Source organism: Solea senegalensis, linkage group LG1 (genome assembly GCF_019176455.1).
Source record: "Solea senegalensis isolate Sse05_10M linkage group LG1, IFAPA_SoseM_1, whole genome shotgun sequence".
In the NCBI taxonomy this organism is placed as follows: domain Eukaryota; kingdom Metazoa; phylum Chordata; class Actinopteri; order Pleuronectiformes; family Soleidae; genus Solea; species Solea senegalensis.
The window spans coordinates 24,859,861-24,879,107 of NC_058021.1; the positions used below are offsets into that span (position 1 = coordinate 24,859,861).

The 19,247-nt window shown below is 40.7% G+C and overlaps 1 protein-coding gene across 2 annotated transcripts in view; it reads right to left on the bottom strand.

Annotated features, from left to right (window-relative positions):
* The window catches only part of cntnap2a (contactin associated protein 2a), a 315,409-nt gene that overhangs the window by 163,385 nt on the left and 132,777 nt on the right, over positions 1-19,247 (bottom strand). For both annotated transcript variants that reach the window (XM_044036945.1, XM_044036937.1), the window contains exon 3: positions 5,628-5,821. In XM_044036945.1, coding sequence (XP_043892880.1) covers positions 5,628-5,821 — 194 coding nt within the window. The remainder of the gene's footprint in view (positions 1-5,627; positions 5,822-19,247) is intronic.

A 19,247-nucleotide genomic window follows, 5' to 3' on the forward strand; every position in this document is an offset into this window, starting at 1 on the left:
ACAAAAAAAAAGCAGAGGTGGGAATTAAATACATGTACATTTTTAGAAACTTTTTTCCCCGTGCAATTATTTTCACTTTTATTTTTAACGACCATAAACTGATCAGGTCTTTTAACCAATGATTGTTATTGTTCTGCTGTCTTCTTTGTTTTCTCTAAATGTAAGTCATTAACAAGACCATTGACCTTGAAGACAACTGGGGAAACTCTGAGGCACTTAGTAACATCTCTAGACAAAGGAAAGTGAAATAAATATCAGCCTGACATATGGATAACGTGAGAAAGAGAGAGCTACGGTTCATCCGTGCATAAATCCAGGTGTATGATTTATCAGTGCATGCACCGCAGATTCCAAAACTGAATTAGTCCTCAGCACTGAGACACGTTGACATCAGCATTCATTTACCTGACGAACTGCAGCGTGCCACTGGGACACACACACACTCGCACCTTTGTTCGCACTCGCACAAAAGGTATGAACGCAGTCTCGTGTCAACGCTCACACCTGTACATCTCATTGGGTACACAAAGTGGAGTGTGGCTCTGATCCCTTTAGGTGAGAGCAGTGTGACACATTCCCAGTATCACACTTGCTTTGCCCCTTTTTTAGCTAAACTCCGACACATTTTCCCTCTCCAAGTATGAGAGCACTGTATTTAATATAAGTAATAAAGTTTAGTGTACTTTGTTCTTCTCATTAACAAAAGTTGGAAGAAGTTGTATGCCGGTTTTACACTAGTTCTGTTCATTTGTTTCTTGTCCAAACAAATTATAAATGTTTTCTATATGCTTCTTATTTTCTAGTCGTGCTTCTAATGAACTAGGATAATGGGACTTATCCTAATTGGAAAACAAAAACTCAGTAGTACATCCTGTTCTGCACTGGAGCAGCATTACATTTGCCAGGTGTGTCCCTTATGGGCATGCTGGATGCTTTAACATTGTGGAAACTAGTACTGAATGAAACCTTGACAGTGTGCGGCAAAGGGAATGCATGTTGTGCACTGTTTTTACAGATAATAGTCATTATTCTCACTCTTGTTCATGATACACCTGCACTCACACTTCCCAGATCATCTGCTAAGGCCTTGTTTATGCATGTATACTGCAGCCCACCCCCCGGATTTTTAAGCACATCCAGATTGCATCTAGCTTGATTTTTTTAGCAGTCTGGAAAAAAAAAGCCCCCACAAGATTCAATCTTTCAAAAGCAATCGGAAATGTCTCCGTCGGTCAGACAGGATTTCTATTTGCCTTCTGCGTCACTCGCAGCATGACTCAAACGACAAAAACCAACAATGGCGTCAATCTCAACACAGTGGAAGACAATAGTTAAAAAACAGGATAAAAGCATGAGGACAACTACAGACTGTGGGCAGAGGAGGAGATTGCTCCACAGCCATTCCAGCTATGATGGCAACAGAAAAGGCGGCACAACTCAGAAGTCTCCTCCTTGCAATCAGAGGAAAGTTTGCTCCACATAACCATATGGGACAGACACAGTTACAGATTACAGACTACTTGTGGCCTTTAACTATCGAAATCCATGTGGAAGACTAGACAAGATGATGTCAATACGACAGATGCAATATATAATGCGAACAATTTGTCAGAAGATCAGATTACCAAAGACATAAACATGTCAAATCGAACCCTCAAGTGTGTGTACCGTAGGCCAGGGATAGTCACATGTCTATCCCTGACTGAGTTGCATTTACTAATAACATGTTAAACAGTTGTTCAAAGACCAAAACCATGGCAGAACAAAGGAGAGTATATTATAAACGTGTCGCTGTTTGATCTCATGTTGACTTCAGACGTGTGGTCACAGCTGTGCTCGATTATTATGAACATACATAATTGTCAACTGATCTGCAGGTTTCAGCTTCTCTTCCACATTAATAGCAAATCGGACAATGTGAGAGGCATCATAAACTAGTGTAGTGTAGAAAGAAAATACAAATTTGTGTTAAGCCAAATGGGTGTTAACATGCAATCAAAGAGTCATTTTTTTCTGTACTCTCAGAGAATTCACTTCACACGTTTCTGCGTTTAATTTTCTTCTGAGACGCACATTAAAGAAAACAATGTGGTGTCAAACTTTGACACTTTCACTGGGAAAAAAATCATCTAAAGACGAACACTTAAAAAGGTTTCTGTGACAAACAGTTCGATGACAAATTGCTACTTGTCACCGAGTATTCCACATTTCTAAAAACACATGATGGTAATATCTGCAACTGTCTCGTCTTTAATACGTTATTTTTAAGGGTGGTAAGTAAGCAAGTCAGTAAATCTTCATAAATTGCCATAATTGCCAGAGTGCAACTTGACAAACAAAAATAAATATTATTAAAGCACCCTGCTGGATTTTTTAATATCAAACAGTTTTGACTTCAGTGCTGCACACCAAATCACATTATATGCATCATTACAGCCTGACAATTGTATTAAACCCATTGTGTTAGTTGTACAGCATTACTAAATTCTGATACTCAGAAACATCTTTCGACGATGGTGTTTTGTCTTTAATCTGTGAGCAGAAACCTTTGTATCAGATGGGACTGAATACATCTCAGCGTCCAGTAAGACGCAAAACATTACACTCACTTTACTGTCATTGTCAAGCGAAAACTCAATAAAATGCTTTCTACACATAAATCCATGGCATTTGCCACTGCAGGCAGTGCAAGCAGCTGTGATTAAGGAAGCGCATTTCGTGTCGCGGCGTCTCCTCGGCGGAGCAAGGCGCGAAACATTATTTTTCACAAAATCAATGCAGCACCTGCCGAGTCTTTGCCACTTCTCCTCATCAGTGAATCACAGTCACAGCGGTCTCGCCTCTACAAGCCTGCTGGAACCAAAAAGTAACCCAGTTTGGCCGTGAAGGGGGTTTTATCTCCAGTGCAAAGTAATGGCAGGTGGTTACCGGTGGCAGAGGGTTCCTGAATAGAATGGTTCATGCAAAACAGTGAGAGACAGGTGGTTCTCTCTCTGGGGATCACTGTGTGACCATCATACTGAATTGCCTGATTGTGTATGTGTGTAGAGCTGATAGTGTCGATATAATCACCATGGTATATATTTTTTTTATATCATGGGTCAAAACTTGTACAGAGACACATTTTCACACCTAAAAGTCTGCTAGGTTGGGGTCTCTGTTCAATTAGGGGCTGCAACATTAAGTCGGTCCTAGTTTGCTTTCACACTGCACTTCAGTGAAACGAACCAAACCTTTCTTAATGTAATCCCCGTGCTCGCCTGAGGAGGCGCTGCATCAAGAATTACTGAAGGAAAAGACAAGACATTGCGTTTACCCACAATTCCCTGCGTTGGAGTCCGCTTCTTGCATTTGGCTCACTTGAAGCGAACCAAGACCTACGTTTTCAGGCACAGTTCGCTTCTTTGGTGCGCGCATCAGAGTTCAGTAGCGCATTCACACCTCCACAAAGAACCGGACATCCCGAGCAAACTAACTAGGATTCGATTAAGACGGTTTGGTGTGAATGCACCCTTAAATCTAATTGCAGGGGCATAGAAGAGTGTGTGTGTGTGTGTGTGTGTCTGCTTGAATCTAAAACCCTCTCCCAAACAAATTTAAATCAAAAGCCAGAGAGAAAGAATCAAATGTTGCTTGTTACTGTAGAGGTTATTGATGGTATATGCCCATCTTAAAATTATGGGCTCTGTATTTATTTACGTAAAGCAAAAATTATACTGGTGATAGATATAATAGCACTATGTGTGCCATACATCTAAGCAGAAACTCGGGGTCTGCTATAGTTACTGAAACACCCAAGAGATGAATGTGTTTTGGAGTATTTGCAGAAATATTAGGAGCAATGAATCAGGGTTAATGGAAGGAAGGAAAACTCTCCAGCATAAATAATAATCAGCAAACAATTATGATGGAGCACACAGCCCTAAAAGACTACTGATGGAGCAAACCGGGTCTTGTATAACGCTCGTATATTAAAACGCCCCCATGCACATTTACGAATATGAGAACACATTCTGGATAGAAAGCATGTTATGATGGGATCATATCAGCCGTGACACCCATCAACATGCCGGCGTTCCAAACCATTAGTACTGAGTCATCATTTCTACAGTATTACATGGGCACTCAGATTGAAGATGGGTGTGGTCTTTAAATTTGGGCTCGTAGTTAAACGACTGCATCTTACTCAAAGCCACCACTGCGAAAGTTAGTTGTGGCGACTAATTCAAATACCTTCTGTTAGTTGTTATTGACAGTTGTTAATCATTGTTCTCAAAGTCAAATACAAACTTTACTTTTGAACAAGTACTATTTTCATTTATTTTTCATAATTTGAGAAAGGCAGGCAGGCAAATTAAGCAATTACAGGTTGTGAAAATTGGAATCCAGCACATCAGTTACTCCGATTACTCTTTTTTTTTAAACTTGAGAACAAAGTCAAAAGAAAGAAAAGAACAACGTAATTACAGGCGGTGAAAATTGGATGGTCAGAGTACCACTAGTAGAGTCATTTTAAATTTTATTTTCTAAAGCACAAAGATAAAAAAAACTGTAGAGGAAATGCTGAATTACACAAAACATACAAAAGGGGTTTTGTGTGGCAACAATCTGAATAGAACGCATTTTATTTCTGCAAACATTTCATTTCTCTTGGGTGTCAATCAAGAATGCAGAACGTCTCACAGTTTCCTCACATCTCATTTATCATATCTATCATATATTTATGCTGTTTTGTTTATGCTGCATCCTCTTGTGCATCCTTGAATTTGTCTCTCTTGTTTAATTTTTTTTTTTACACATTTTTCTAAATATCAATGTGTGCTATCAATGACCAATGAACGAGATAAGTAAATGAATGGTCTGTTGCAGTAAATTATACCCTGGGAATCCAACAGATTTGATCAAGGCCCATGCCTTTTTCTTAATCTGATGCACTGTGGGGTAAAAAAACAAAACAGTGTACTGTGTTTGAGTACACAGAGGATAAACATGAAAATGGCCCCTACTTACATGTCTTATAAATGCTATTCATGACACTACTATACTCCTGTCTTTAGCTAAAAGCCCATCTGTTATCACCTGTAGCCGTCGACCGAGCAGGAACTGTGAATAGTGCGGGCCATTAACCCATTAGCTAATGATCATGGATTGTGCGATGCCCCACTGAAGTGCTGGAAACGGTGCAGTGATGGAGGTCTGTTGGTTTGGACTGAGACAGATGACTCAGATGTACTCAAAAAGACTTCTCTGCTTTACAACATGTTGGAACAAAGAGCTTCAATCTTACACGCCGTCCTTATTTTCCACCTTGAACCCAATAGTGCTTGAATACATTGATATTACATTTGATAGAAATTTATTTTCATGTGCGCCACGATCTTCCCTCCAAAAAGAGGTATTATGCTGTAGGTTGAGGGTGAGAGGGAACCTTCATATTTTAATGACAAGGATATTTATTTTAAATTATGCAGACAAACAGCTCACAATACGTCCAACGTTAACTCTCTCCCAACATGAACGTACAATAAAAGCTGACAGTAGAACTCAATCTCTGATTGTTTTACTATATCCCCAGTCCTGTAGCCACACACTATATTTATACCCAGTTGCATTTCTTGTTTACTCACCCAAATATTGCCGTCCTGGTGATATGGTTTCCAGTTCCGTCCTGTGTCACTGTAGAGAAGGCGGTACCGTGTTGTCCAATCAGAGCTGCTGTAGCGACCCTGCGTTGCTATGGCGCTCACCTGCTTTCTGGTCCCCAGGTCCACCTGGAGCCACTGGTAATGGTCACTGTCCAGAGGTGACCAACCACCGGCACCTGCGGAGGTAGTAATATTTTGTGAGGGGCATTTAGAAGGACATGTTTAAATCACTTGAATAGCATTAACAGTGCAGTCATAATACAGTAGAACTGATTTTTTTTTTTTAAAGTGTAGTCATTAGCTTATAGTCTGCCCTTTTATTAATGGTCAGTGTCTAGCAGTGGCCTTGACACGTGCTCCAACACACAGAGCATAGCAAGGGGCACAAAATGTTTTATTAAGAACTTGGCATAAAGGGTTAGAGCCTGCTGACGACAATGTGACACAAATACCCTCTTATTCAGTAAAATCTAATTATTTTCACAGTCAAATAGAGTACGTGCAAACATCTAGAGATGGCATTTTGTGTTTTGGACATCTTAGAATGCATTAATTTTGTAATATTGCAATTTATTCTTATCTTAATGTATAACAATCTGCAAATCTCACGCACAGGGAGGGTGCTATCCACTTAATACTAACACAACACACACCTTTTTTTACCAATTACACAGTTCAATTTGTATGCAGGATCATTTTTAAACACATGCCTCTGCCTTTTTATTTGGATAAATTGGATAAAAGATGGAAGAGCCGCTAACCACTATGGTTGGCCCACATGGGTTGATAAAATGTAGACACAGGTATACATACATGCATACACAAACATCTACACGAGCGCGCACGCACACACTAGGATAAAGTAGGCAGCAAGAAAACAGCAAGTGCTTAACATTAAAGGCAGAAAACATTGGCAACTTCAAAAAAGGATCGATTTGTGATGGCTATAACTGGGTCAGAATATCTCCAGATCAGCAGGTTTTGTGAGGTGATCCAAATACGCAGTGATTAATACCTATCCAAAGTGGACCAAGAAAGGAAGCAGCCACTGCAAAAGCAGTTCAGAAAATGTTCAAGGCTTTGACCTGAACTCCAAAGCTCCCAGATCTCAGTCTGATCCGTGTGAAGTGCTTGAAACTAACTTGAAACTAACATCTTATCACAGGACACTTTCAGAGGTCTTGTGTAGTCCATGCCTTGATCGGTCTGAGCTGTTTTGGCAACAGGAGTTTTATGTTGTGGCTGATGGATGTTTTTTTTTTAAATACAGTCTCCAATGTGAAGTGTTTATGATCTTCTACAGAGAGAGTGTAGGTGCACCAAAGTTGGAAGACATTTTCTTTCCAGGGTGAAATATTGCTTTGAAGAAAATTACTCTCTGAAAGCATCAAAGAAGATCATTTCAGTGCCATTTCCCCATGGCTACATGGTCAACTGTTGGGACAGATGGCTGTGTTTGTTCTATAATCCACTCAGTGGAAGTCACTATTCTTGTGTTAGCCTGGACACGGCACTGACTTCACTGCGAGACAGATTGTGTCCCCATTTACTTCCCCAGATGTCTAGCTACAGCAGGGCCAAACTTCTCTGGACTTCACTGATTAAATGAGCCTCAGGTTAAACAGTATGGAAACCAAAGAGCAAAGGCAATGTTTGGCCTCTCCCTCTACATTAAAATATTGTTAGATATTATATAACTTTTTACCTGAAATCATGTGACACTAAGAGAATCTAACTCCCATTGAAGGTGGTTGCTTGGAGGCAGAAACTATGCTCTATTCAAGGTTGGCTGCAAGAGAAAGTCATTGAATTCATTTTTTGCCAGGAAGGCCAATGAGAGCCTGATGCAACCCAAGATAATGGTGGAGCCAAGAGCAAATCATTGTAGTTACAGTTAGGGTCATCTGGGCTTTAATGAAAAACCTTAAGGTCATTAAAAAGATGACTAAACATCAGTATCAGCCCTGGCAAGCTGCTCATCAGAGGCTGTGCTTATTTCTGATGTAGCCTTTGTTCTCAGTGCTGAGCTGTCTTCAATAAATTCTTCAAACTCAACTCCTCATCCACTCCAGAGACTTCTTCACCACTTCACAAACCTTCCCGTCAGGCAATTGTTTGACGCAAGGCAAAGAAAATAACGTCGAAGAGTGACCTATTGCCAAAATGCCAAAAATATTGTTTGTGACTTTTCCACCAGATTTTTACATCATAAAGGAGAATTATGCAGAGAGGACTTCACAGACAGATGTGCACCCATTCATAGACACACACCAAACTCTGACAATATATATCTCGCGGCAAACAGCTGAGTCTGTGACAGAATGTGACTATGAAATGATTATCAGGAGCAGTGGGTGGTGGACGGACTGCACACTGGCCAAGTCACGGCCGTCTTCCGTCATTCTCTGTGTTCGTTTTATTTTCTTCTCTAAAGGACATGAATACAGATAAGAGAGTGACGGGCTGAAATCACGAGTGAAGAAGGGTGACTGATTTACACATGACGGGAAGAGAGAGAAAATAGAAACATGGGGACAACATGAAGGAAAGGGAGATAGTGAGCCAGAGAGAGTGCACGAGTGTGAGAAAAACACCAAGCAGAGTGGAGGAGGCAAGAGGGACGATAGTCGTATTATAAAATAGAGGGCGAGGCAGCTTGCGAGGTATTCCCCCTCCCATGTCAAAAATCCTATATCTTATCCAATTACAGAGCCATTACACTCATGGCCCCAGCCTTGATAGATAACCAGGCCTGTATCAGTGGAAATGTCAATACCTCAAAAACCCGTTGCAGCAAAGCCATTCCCCTGGGGTAAGATCCAAAGTGGTAAAAGTAGAAGGGAGAAAATGATGGGGGGGTGAGGAACTGGGAGTCAGAGCAGTGGGGAGATTGTGATAAGTAAACAGAAAGCATAAAATTAAGATTAAGAAGGCAAGCTTAGTGGACACTGACCGAGGCAGTGTGACAGCTTGAACAAGATCCGAGGACGAGTTGTCAAAGAGAATGATGAGAAGGTATGTGTGGCGGTGGTGAAGGGGTGACAAGAGAGGGGAAGAGTCGCAGCAAAAAGATGGAAATGAAGGAGACTAAGAGAGATGAATGAGGTGAAGGGAGGAGAGGGTGATGAGAGAGGATTTTATGACTCTGGTATTAGGGAGGCCAGAGATGGTACAGCATGTGGATGGGACACCGGGAGGAAAAAAAAAAGGGACAGAAAGGGAGCAGTGTAGTGGCAGTAAAGAAGGTGATAGATGAGCATATAAGTGAAGAGGGGAAGAGGAACAGAGCGCAGGGAAAAGGATGAGAAAGAGAGATAAACGGAAGCCATTAAACACTGAAAAAGGGACACCATCAATGTGGTATTGAACGGCATGCGAGTTCAAATGACAAGAACAGAAAGCAAAAGCCAGGAAAGAAAAAGTTAAGAGGTAGAGTAAGGACAACACAAGAGTGGGGGTAAATGAGAAAAGAGTGCTGGGACTATTTGTGCAGTGTTGCGGGAACTGCACACTCTCCAATAATGCGCTGTTGAAGTATTTCAGTGTCACCTCGTCTGAGCCGAGAACGACGTGTAGCACTATATTTGTTTGCAGACACAACGCGGAGATTTCATTGGTCATGTCTGATGAAAGAACTGAAGCGTGAATTATTTCGATGTCAAAAACTGGTTATTAAAATGTCTGCTTTCAAAATGTTTTTTTTGTTTTCTCTGCTCAACCTAGAAGCTATAGCAATGGGATGGTGATTGGCACCTCACAGAGAGGAGGATGTGCTATTTCAATCTTGGTTCAGCTTGGTGGGAGTTATTCCCTCCAAGGTCTACAGTTATGCAGATTGTGTTAGAATGTGAATGTCTCACTATGTTGGCCCTGTGATGGACTGTCCAGGGTGAACACATGTCTTTCATCCAATGTCAGCTGGAATTGACTCTAGCTCCTCTAGTGACCTTTGAAGGATAAGTGGTGTAGATGATAGATGGATTAATCTATTAGAAGCTGGTTAGATGTAACCGTCATTCACCAAAAGCATGTTCTGTCGGAGCTGCGGTGGGATTTTTTTTCTTTGTTTAGTCTTAAGGTTTCTCTCCAACCACACTCACATAGCTGGTACATTTAAGATGGCAATCAAAAAACAGACAAACAACTGTAATTTAAAAGCGTCCTCTGCATCCATTAGTTTTACCTCAAAAAACTGCTTGCACATGGGAACAATAATGATTTACGGATCTGCACCTTCTTTTCAGACAAATCATTCGAGGTATACAGTCAAAGAGTTTTGTTTCAATAGAAATAAGTCATTAAAATTGAAATCTATATATAATCAATAATACATTCAATTTCAAATAATATTTAATAAAGATAATATCAACCTTTCTCATTCATAATTCACAGGTTAGCAACCAAAATAAATGCGGGAAGTGATATAATGGTAAAAAAAGAATACTATAGTAACTATAGTAATAAAGGATACAAACTTAACTCATTTATCCTCAGTTGAATGTGCACACAGTTTCCCTACAAAAGCATCTCTCTTACGAACTGAAACAGCACAAATACCAGAACGCAGTGAAACGCATGTATACTGAGAAATGGCTGCCTTTCTTAAGAAAGCATAGTCCTCAAACTCCTGGGTGTCATCTCACCGCTAAACTCTCCCATTTACTTAATCAACACCTCATCCATTAACAATCATTTACAGAGGTAATTATACATTTTGTATCATCCAAGCCCTTCTACTAAGCTATAATGTGTCATTTTCTTTTCTACTTTTATCCATGTGTTATTACTTCACTCCACAGTGGGAGTGAAGTACTGTTTTTAGTGGCTCTGTGTGTTTGTGTTTCTGCACTTGCCAATATGACCAACAGAGGCCGACAGACGCTTGTTGCTTGAATGGGGTGAATTCTGCCATCTCGGATTGATTTTTTTTACTATAGGCAGATTCTGCCAAAGCACCAAAACAAAGAAACACAGCTGAGTCACTTAATATGCTGCAATTCATTTGGATTTTTTATTCATATTGCCTTCAATGCTTCAAAGTCTCAATTTGTCTTGTCCTATATCACTATACACCAATTAAAAATGACATTTACTAAAAATATGAGCAGTGTGATTGGCCAGTACAGTGCATTGTCGATTAAGTTGCATTGTGTTGCTTTGGAAGTTGAGCAAAGTTGAGCCTTTTGTTTCCTTCTGTAGCCAGAGACCAGCCCTGTAATATCAGCGAAATGAATGAGCAGACTGTGGTTTCAAAGAAGTGCTTGTTGTCCGTCTGAACTTGGCTCTAAGGGTTGAGCGAAAGGACAGGGGTGACGGTTAGGGAAAAAAGGAGAGGAAGAAGCGGAAGTATGGAGCAGAAGGCGTGTTGGGGTTACAGGGTTACCAGAAGGAACAGATGGGAGTCAGTGAGAGACAGATACATTTAAAAGTCCTGAGAGATGTAAAGGTTCAAAAGAGTATGAAAGTGATGGCAAGCATCCCAGAAAGATGGAATAAAAAAAGTAAAGAGAGAAGAGAGCTTTGGGCTAAAGAGCTTGATGTTAGATGCCAGGGGAGGAAAAAGGGTGCACAAATAAAGTATGAGGTATAGTAAAAGGAAAGGGACTAGGGAAGTGAGTTGGGCAAATGCTGTCAAATATTGTCATAGACTGGAGAGGAAAGGAGATCCCAGGGAAAAAAAGAACAGATAAAAGGTGAGCGGCGAGGAGGGGCAGAACAAGAGTGATACATATATATTTATATATATATAAAAAAACAGAGGCTCAGTGAAAGGTGAAAGCTGGAGGGAGAAAAGGGGGGGGCTGAACCGGAGCACTGGTGGAAAAAAAAGAAAGAAAAAAGATGAGAAAACGAGAGGGGAAGACAGAGGGAGAGGAGTGCCGGGGGGACTGTCACCGTTCTCTTGCCTGTCACACACACAGATGTTCGGGGTGGAGAAGAGGAGCAGGAGAAGGATAGCAGGGGAGAACAGGGGAACAGAGAAGGTCAAAGTATCCACCTCTGAGGAAGATATGAAGGAAAAAAGGAGAAAGGCAAGTAAAAGAGGGAAAAGATCAGGAGATAAAGCTCAGGACAAAGGACGGACAACAAGTACAAGCCAAGAGGAGAACGGAGAATAAAGCCTTGATCTCAAAAGATGATAAAAAATCTTCAAAGTACCTCTGATATCAAGACACTCTCAGTAGATAACACGGCATCAGTTGCTGGGGGTCATTTTTAAATATTGTAATTCTACAGTGAGGCAGTCAATGTTGGAAAAAAAAGAACTAAAGGAGGAAAAACCCACTTCACATGCTATGTGTTAACATGGGTAATAGTCAATTAGTTGGGAAGATTGTCTATAAATTCTGTCTGTTATACACCAAACATATTCCTAAAGGGATTAATAAAGTATAAGATATTCATCAAATCATTTTGATAAATGTGAGGATTGAAGTTGAGTCACCCCAGGTTGTTTTTATACAAAAAACTAAAATAACAGATTAACTAACAATAGTCCTGTGCAGACAAATAAAACATAATTTAATTTAACAAGGAAACAATTCTTCTCTAATGAATACTCCCAACTGTGCAACTACCACTGCTACAATAGTGGGTTATCTGTGTCATCACAGATAGCTCAGACCTTGTTTTGCTGGCTTGAAGAAACTCTAGCCATGTTTTTTTTTTCAGCCTTGGCTCCCTTCTTTTTTTTATCTCAGGAGGAGCCTCTCTGTGTGAATTACATTTGGCCAGTACAGACCTGTAAAGGGCACCACACAGGAACAGTAGCTGTTCAGATAGCTTGTTAATCTGATTAAAATGCCAGCGTCAATGCTACACAAACTGGTTCTAGTTCCCAGTGAATTATAAGGTTGCACTGTAGAAGATGTGCGTGAGCGATTACAAGCTGTTGCAGGATGGGCTGATAAATAGCTAAGACGTGTCATCAATACCAGAGAATTTCCTCTGCAAGGAACATCTAAATGATGTCAGCGCTGAGTGGAATCACAGATATTCCAACAAATAAGGAGACATAAATATCAAACCACACACACAGTTAGAAACTGCAGCCTCTAACAGGTTGCAAAGTGACCATACAAATATGCTATTGCATTATTTACACCAATAGCTAAAAGTCAAATTAGTAATGTGGAGGGCAAAGAAGCTAGGGATAGGAATCGGTATCGGTCAGTATCGGTATCGGGACAAAAAAATGTAAAATCCGATACATTCCAGAAACCATAATGTTGTGCAGACCAAAAATGTAAATAAAAATGATTGATTTGGACTGTTTATTACACAGTTGGAGAAATGACTCAACATATGTGTTGTTAACAGCTTCATAGTTCATAAATTGTCTAAAATGACTGTTTGTGCTAAGAAGTGGCATGGTCCCATCCTTGATAGAAAGAAGTGGCATGGTAATCCTTGATAGAAAGAAGTGGCATGAAGAAGTGGCATGGTCCCATCCTTGATATGGTCCCATCCCTTGATAGATGAAGAAGTGGCATGTTGCATCCTTGATAGAAAAGTGGCATGGTCCCATCGATACAAAGAAGTGGCATGGTCCCATCCTTGATACAAAGAAGGCATGGTCCCATCCTTGATCCATGGTCCCATCTTTGATGCAAAGATGTGGCATGGTCCCATCATAAAGTGGCATGGTCCCATCCTTGATGCAAAGAAGTGGCATGGTCCCATCTTTAATGCAAAAGAAATTGGCATGCCCAAAGAAGTGGCATGGTCCCATCTTTGATGCAAAAGTGGCATGGTCCCATCCTTGATGCAAAAGAAGTGGCATGTTCCCATCTTTGATGCAAAAGATCCTTGATACAAAGAAATTGGCATGGTCCCATCTTTGATGCAAAGAAATTGGTCCCATCCTCCCATGAAAGAAGTGGCATGGTCCCATCCTGATGCAAAGAAGTGGCATGGTCCCATCCTTGTCCCAAAAGTCATGGTCCCATCCTTGAAAAGTGGCATGGTCCAAGAAGATGCAAAAGTGGCATGGTCCCATCCTTGATACAAAGAAGTGGCATGGTCCCATCCAAAGAAATGGCATGGTCCCATCCTTGATGCAAAAAGATCTTCAAAGAAGTGGCATGGTCCCATCTTTGATGCAAAGAAGTGTGGTCCCATCCTTGATACAAAGAAGTGGCATGGTCCATCTTGATCAAAGTAGCATGGTCCCTTTGCGCAAGAAGTGCATGGTCCATCCTTGAGTGGTATGGTCCCATCTTTGATGCAAAGTGGCATGTCCATATTTGATGCAAAGAAGTGGCATGGTCCCATCCTTGATACAAAGTGATGGTCCCATGATGCAAAAGAAGTGGCATGGTCCCATCTTCCCATATGGTCCCATCCTTGATACAAAAGTGGCATGGTCATCCTTGATACAAAGAAGTGGCATGTCCCATCTTTGATGCAAAGAAGTGGCATGGTCCCATTCTTGATGCAAAAGTAATGGTCCATCCTTGATACAAAAGTGGCATGGTCCCCATCCTTGATGCAAAGTGGCATGGTCCCATCTTTGATGCAAAGAAGTGGCATGGTCCCATCTTGATGCAAAGAAGTGGCATGGTCCCATCCTTGATACAAAGAAGTGGCATGGTCCCATCCTTGATACAAGCAATATGCCGACAAAAGAAAGGCAGGGAACTATAATGGACAGAAAATGCAACGAAGAAACTCCATCTGGGAAGAAATATGACTTGAAAATACAAGATGCTAACAGTAGAGACTGCACAGTAGAAAAAGAATGGACCGTGTAGCTGTGAGTGGCGAGTACAAAGCAGCTTCTAATTTCTACTGCCAAACAGGGCAGCACAAAAAAGTGGCTCATTGTAAGTGCCCCACTGGCTCTACAATAGACTGATGGAAGAAAATGAGAAGTAAAAGACAGTGCACAGTGGAAAAAAAGCAAGTGAGCAAGGTAGAGCAACAAAAGAACACAATTGAGATCGAACGAGGAGACGTGTGAGAGAGAGTACTGAAGTAGTAGATTCCCAAAACACAGGCATTTTCAAGTCAAAGAGCAGAGTTGAGAGAGAGACTTTAGAATCGGACTTTTGGACGAGTGACGAGCATTTTGATGACAGGCACGACACACACATTAAAGTGACAGGGGCAGATCAGAACATTAAAAAAAAGAACATTTTTCCTCTGTCATACTGTCAGTGTGGGAGAGTGAGTGGGTGCATGCACATGACAGAATTGGTATTAGATGCTTTCATGCCTCTGTGCGTTTTTTTCCATATGTGTGTGTGGGAGTGTGTGCTTATCAAAGCTGCTACTTTTCATCCCAGAACCACATTAACAGAAAGTATAACTTAGTAATTTATTAACATGCCAAGTGTTGGGTGGAAAAAGGCAGCAGAAAGAAACCAGCTGGTTGGCCCTCTGTTAGTGCTTCATCTTTCTGTCATGGAGCAAAGGGAGCGGATGGAGACAGAGTAATTTAATTAGGAGCGGACTGCCATTATCGATGGATGACTGCAACGGCTGGAGACATCAAACAATTTTGCAAAATGACAGCGAGTGAGAAGCAATGCATGACAGAGGAGGGAGAGGAAACTCTTTAATTGTCCGGCAAGACAGAGCACAGAGCACTGCAGTGCTGTGATTTCCTTCGTTTAGATACAGAGAACCACAGTGCAACTTCTTTAAAGTTTGGGAAAAACTTGAGAAATGTCTGGCTGAGAGTGTGGGAGAAGAAAAAAAAAATGATAATGAAGTCTGGGAAGTAAGAAAGAGGGCAGGCTGAGAAAATGGAGTGTGGGATTGAGAATGTTACTGTAGAAAATAGAAAGTGTATGAGGTAAAATGAGATGGAGAGGGGAAAGAAGAGGAGACAATGATGTGATGGAAGGCAGAGAGAGCAGACGGAGCGGAGGGAAGGAGAGATAAGGGGGGAGAGAGAGAGTAAAATGGAGAAAAGAAAATGGAATATAAGGATCAATGACCACGTGTTTGTGATTAGTGGCCCAATCTCATGCTTGGCCACGTCTGCACTGCGGAGTAATGTGGGTGCACAACATGCATGCTCATCAGGGATAAAAAGAGTACTGTAGACGACTTTTACTCAAGAAAAAAAAAGTGACTTAAAATTTGGTTTTCGTTATTTGTCTCTGAAACATGTCATATATTTGTTTAAATCCTCTTAACAGCCTTCAATTAATAGTTATATGAGCAATTCTTTCATTTGGACCAAATGTAACAATTTGTTGGCGTACCTGTTGCTAGCCTTCCTACATATTTGCATGGTTCATTATGTAGATATGTGTTTTCTTACATTATGCAGACACAATGCCAACTTCCTGTACTCTACTTGAATTGACTCCTATCAATTGTCAGGTAGTGTGTACAGGAGTGGGTGGAAAGCATAATTTGCATTATTTTAATGTGCTGGCATTTCAAGATGTGTAGTAAACCCTACTCTACAAATGACTCAAGCAGAACAAAGTCAGTTAAAATGTATGTACAAAAATGAACTTAGCACAAAAGGTAAGGAGATCAGTGTTTGGTGGATTATTTGTTTGTTTAACAATGTTTCTTGGCAAAACGTCTTAAACTGTTGTAAAGTTAAGGAAAATACATTTGCAGGTTGCGCCCATAAAAAAAGCAAAAAAAAACTTGCCAAATCCTCTCTGCCAAAGTGGTCCTCTCTAAACCTATAACTTGATACAATTGTTATATATCTTCTGTTTCTACCTCACCTCCCTCTTTGCCTTTCTCTCCCACAACTCTCCTCTGTCCCCCATTATTCCTTTCACCCTAACCAGTCGAAGCAGACACTGCATGTCTTTGACTCTAATTCTGTCAGAGATTTATTCCTGTTAAAAGGGAGGATTTTTTTCTCTCCACTGATGCCTATTGTGTGCTCATTGTGTAAACTGCTAGGATATAACACTGTAAAGGTTTCTACCTTACTATTTGCACTGCCTTGAGATAATATATGTTGTGATTTGGCGCTATACAAATACAATTGAAATGAATTCCATCCTCTCCACTCCCAAATTCTGGAGGTAGTCTCTGATAAATCCCGCTCTGTGGGTGCAAGCATAGAGTTCGCTCTCAGATTATGGAGATATGGGATTTCCACTGGTTGCAGAATCTCATCTCGATGTCTCTCTGCATTGAGATTGCCTCCAATGATGGCAAGCCTTGTTTTTCCCAGTGAGGGAGTTGCTGCCGCCCCACCAGAAGCTCAAAATAAGAGTCAATAGCAGAATTAGCTGTTTGGCAGTGGCAGAGAAGATTTGGCAACTTTTTCATGGGCGCAACCCACATGCTCAACTCTGCTGCTCATCCCTTTTCTTTACAAATGTGGCACCATTTAAAAGGGAAATAGTTAGAATTAGTCATTTTTGCACACACACCAATTAGTGATATTGAATTTGTCCTCTGCATTTAACCCCTCCTTGTTACACCCCAGTCGTGAACACACACAAGCCAGGCGCAGGGATCAGTGGGCAGCTTTCCAACTGTATACGATTTATTGGCAAACAGCATCGTTACAAAAAAAGAAATAATCGACCAAACACAAATGTCCTTACTTTTTGTGCTGTTTATTTACTACTCACTTTAAAAGTGGTTAAAAGGATCCGTGATATGACAATGATGTTTGACAAAGGTATTGAATTAACCAACACCTTAAGGTGGCCAGGCACTGTTCCCACCCAAAGCAATCAACTCAGTTGACAGTTTGGTACGCCTGCACAAACATCATGAGGAATATGATGTTCTGCTCTTTTATTAAAATACTTTCAGAGCGGTTTCATTTCATTCATTTAGCAGGAGAAGCTGCTGAGGAGCTGTATTGAATTATAGACGTAGGTGATTTTTGATAAACATACCTTCCCTGATATGAATAGGGTGGACAGCATAATAGAAACACCTGAATACCACAGCAGGTGTGCATAGCCCTTATGAAGCAATATGGCGTTTAATACATTTAAAAGCCTGCCATGTCCAATACAATTACGTGCACTATACAGTAGCATAACATCTTTTAAATAAACAACATAACAGCTGCAGCAACACATTGTTCTACTCTGTACGGCGAGTTTCAAAAGTGTCAAACTCCATCCACAACTTGTCCACTGTCCAACTTCTGTCTGTTTGCTCTCATGGCAAAATGTGACGAATCTGCTCTCGCTGTGAACTCGAGTTCTCAAACACTGAGCTAAATGAGCTCCGCAGTCACATCATGCATTAACCAGAAAAGACGACAGCTGGCGCACACCTCAGTCACTGTGTAAGTGACAGGAGAACGGACAGCTTTAGGCATTATCTTCAATAAATATGCACTAATTTGGACACATTTCCACAGCACAAGTCGCACAGAAAAGGTTGGAATTGGGATATCTTAAAAAAGAAAAAAAATCAAAAATACTTTCTGCTAACAGCTATATAAAACAAATCAACCAAATTCAGCACGTTTACAGGGATTAAATCATAAATATTAGGGTATGAATGATTTAAGATAACTGCATGCATGTTCTCTGCCCGAGGGCTTGGATTGGGGAGAACAAATGGTGTTTAGCAGGAACCAGAGGCCTCAATGGGAACATTGTTTTCTCATCTGCAAGAATTTGGTGTTCATTTCATCATGGCAAGTAAAGCGGATGCTCATTTTCGGTACCATACACATAAGCACTGTTTTTATCCTCTGCTTGTTAATTGGTTACACACTTACTTCAGGGTAAATCTGCTGTTTAGTTGCATCATGGGAAGTGTATATAGTATGGCTTCCCGGAGCTTGACATAGACAAAGTTAAAGATACATGAGCCTCTGTTGTGTAAGTTTGTGCCATCAAATTCTCTCTCAAATCTCTTTTTTTCGTTTCTATCAAGTCTATAGGTCGATTTCCCTTTAAAATGAGGGAGCACAGCATGAATTAAACAAACAATATTTATAAAGTGTTGATCATGAAATCAAACACATTTTAATGTCAGTTTTTAAAATGTTCTGTAAGCCATCTTCAAACCTAGTTGTCCCACTTGTGCGGGAAACTCAGCGCTGAAGAGATGTGAGGGAAATATCCCTTTATACATGATATTAGCTACACATCTGGGTTTCCCCCCTTCCGTGCCTTCTCCTTTCCTTCATCATCCCCCCTTTCCTCTGACACTATGAGATGTGCAGAGGTTCATATGGAAAGATGGTGAGGGGGCAGGAGAATGTACATTTGTGACAGAGGAGTGATGATGAGAGACAGGAAAGACTTAAGACCGCATTCCATGACAATATATTGGAAATTTTACCAAGCCTTTTTACCAACAGTTACATGGTGATAGAATGAAAAAAAGAGCAACAGCCAAATATTAAACAGTAAAAAAAGCAAAGAAAAAGCTTTTATAGATTCAATGTCTCCAATGCACCCAAGCATACAACCGTTAGTAGGGAGACTGAGGAAGATGTTTATCATTATTCATATATCAGAGGCTAAAACTGTCCCTGCTTTATTTATACAACCACAAATATAATCATGAAAACAAACAAATCTAGCTCACCATCCTGGAGATGTAACGGTGTAATAATGAACTGCACCACCGACTCAAAATCAGACTAAATGGGTCAGGACTGAAATAAGATCACCTGATAAAAATTGTATTAAT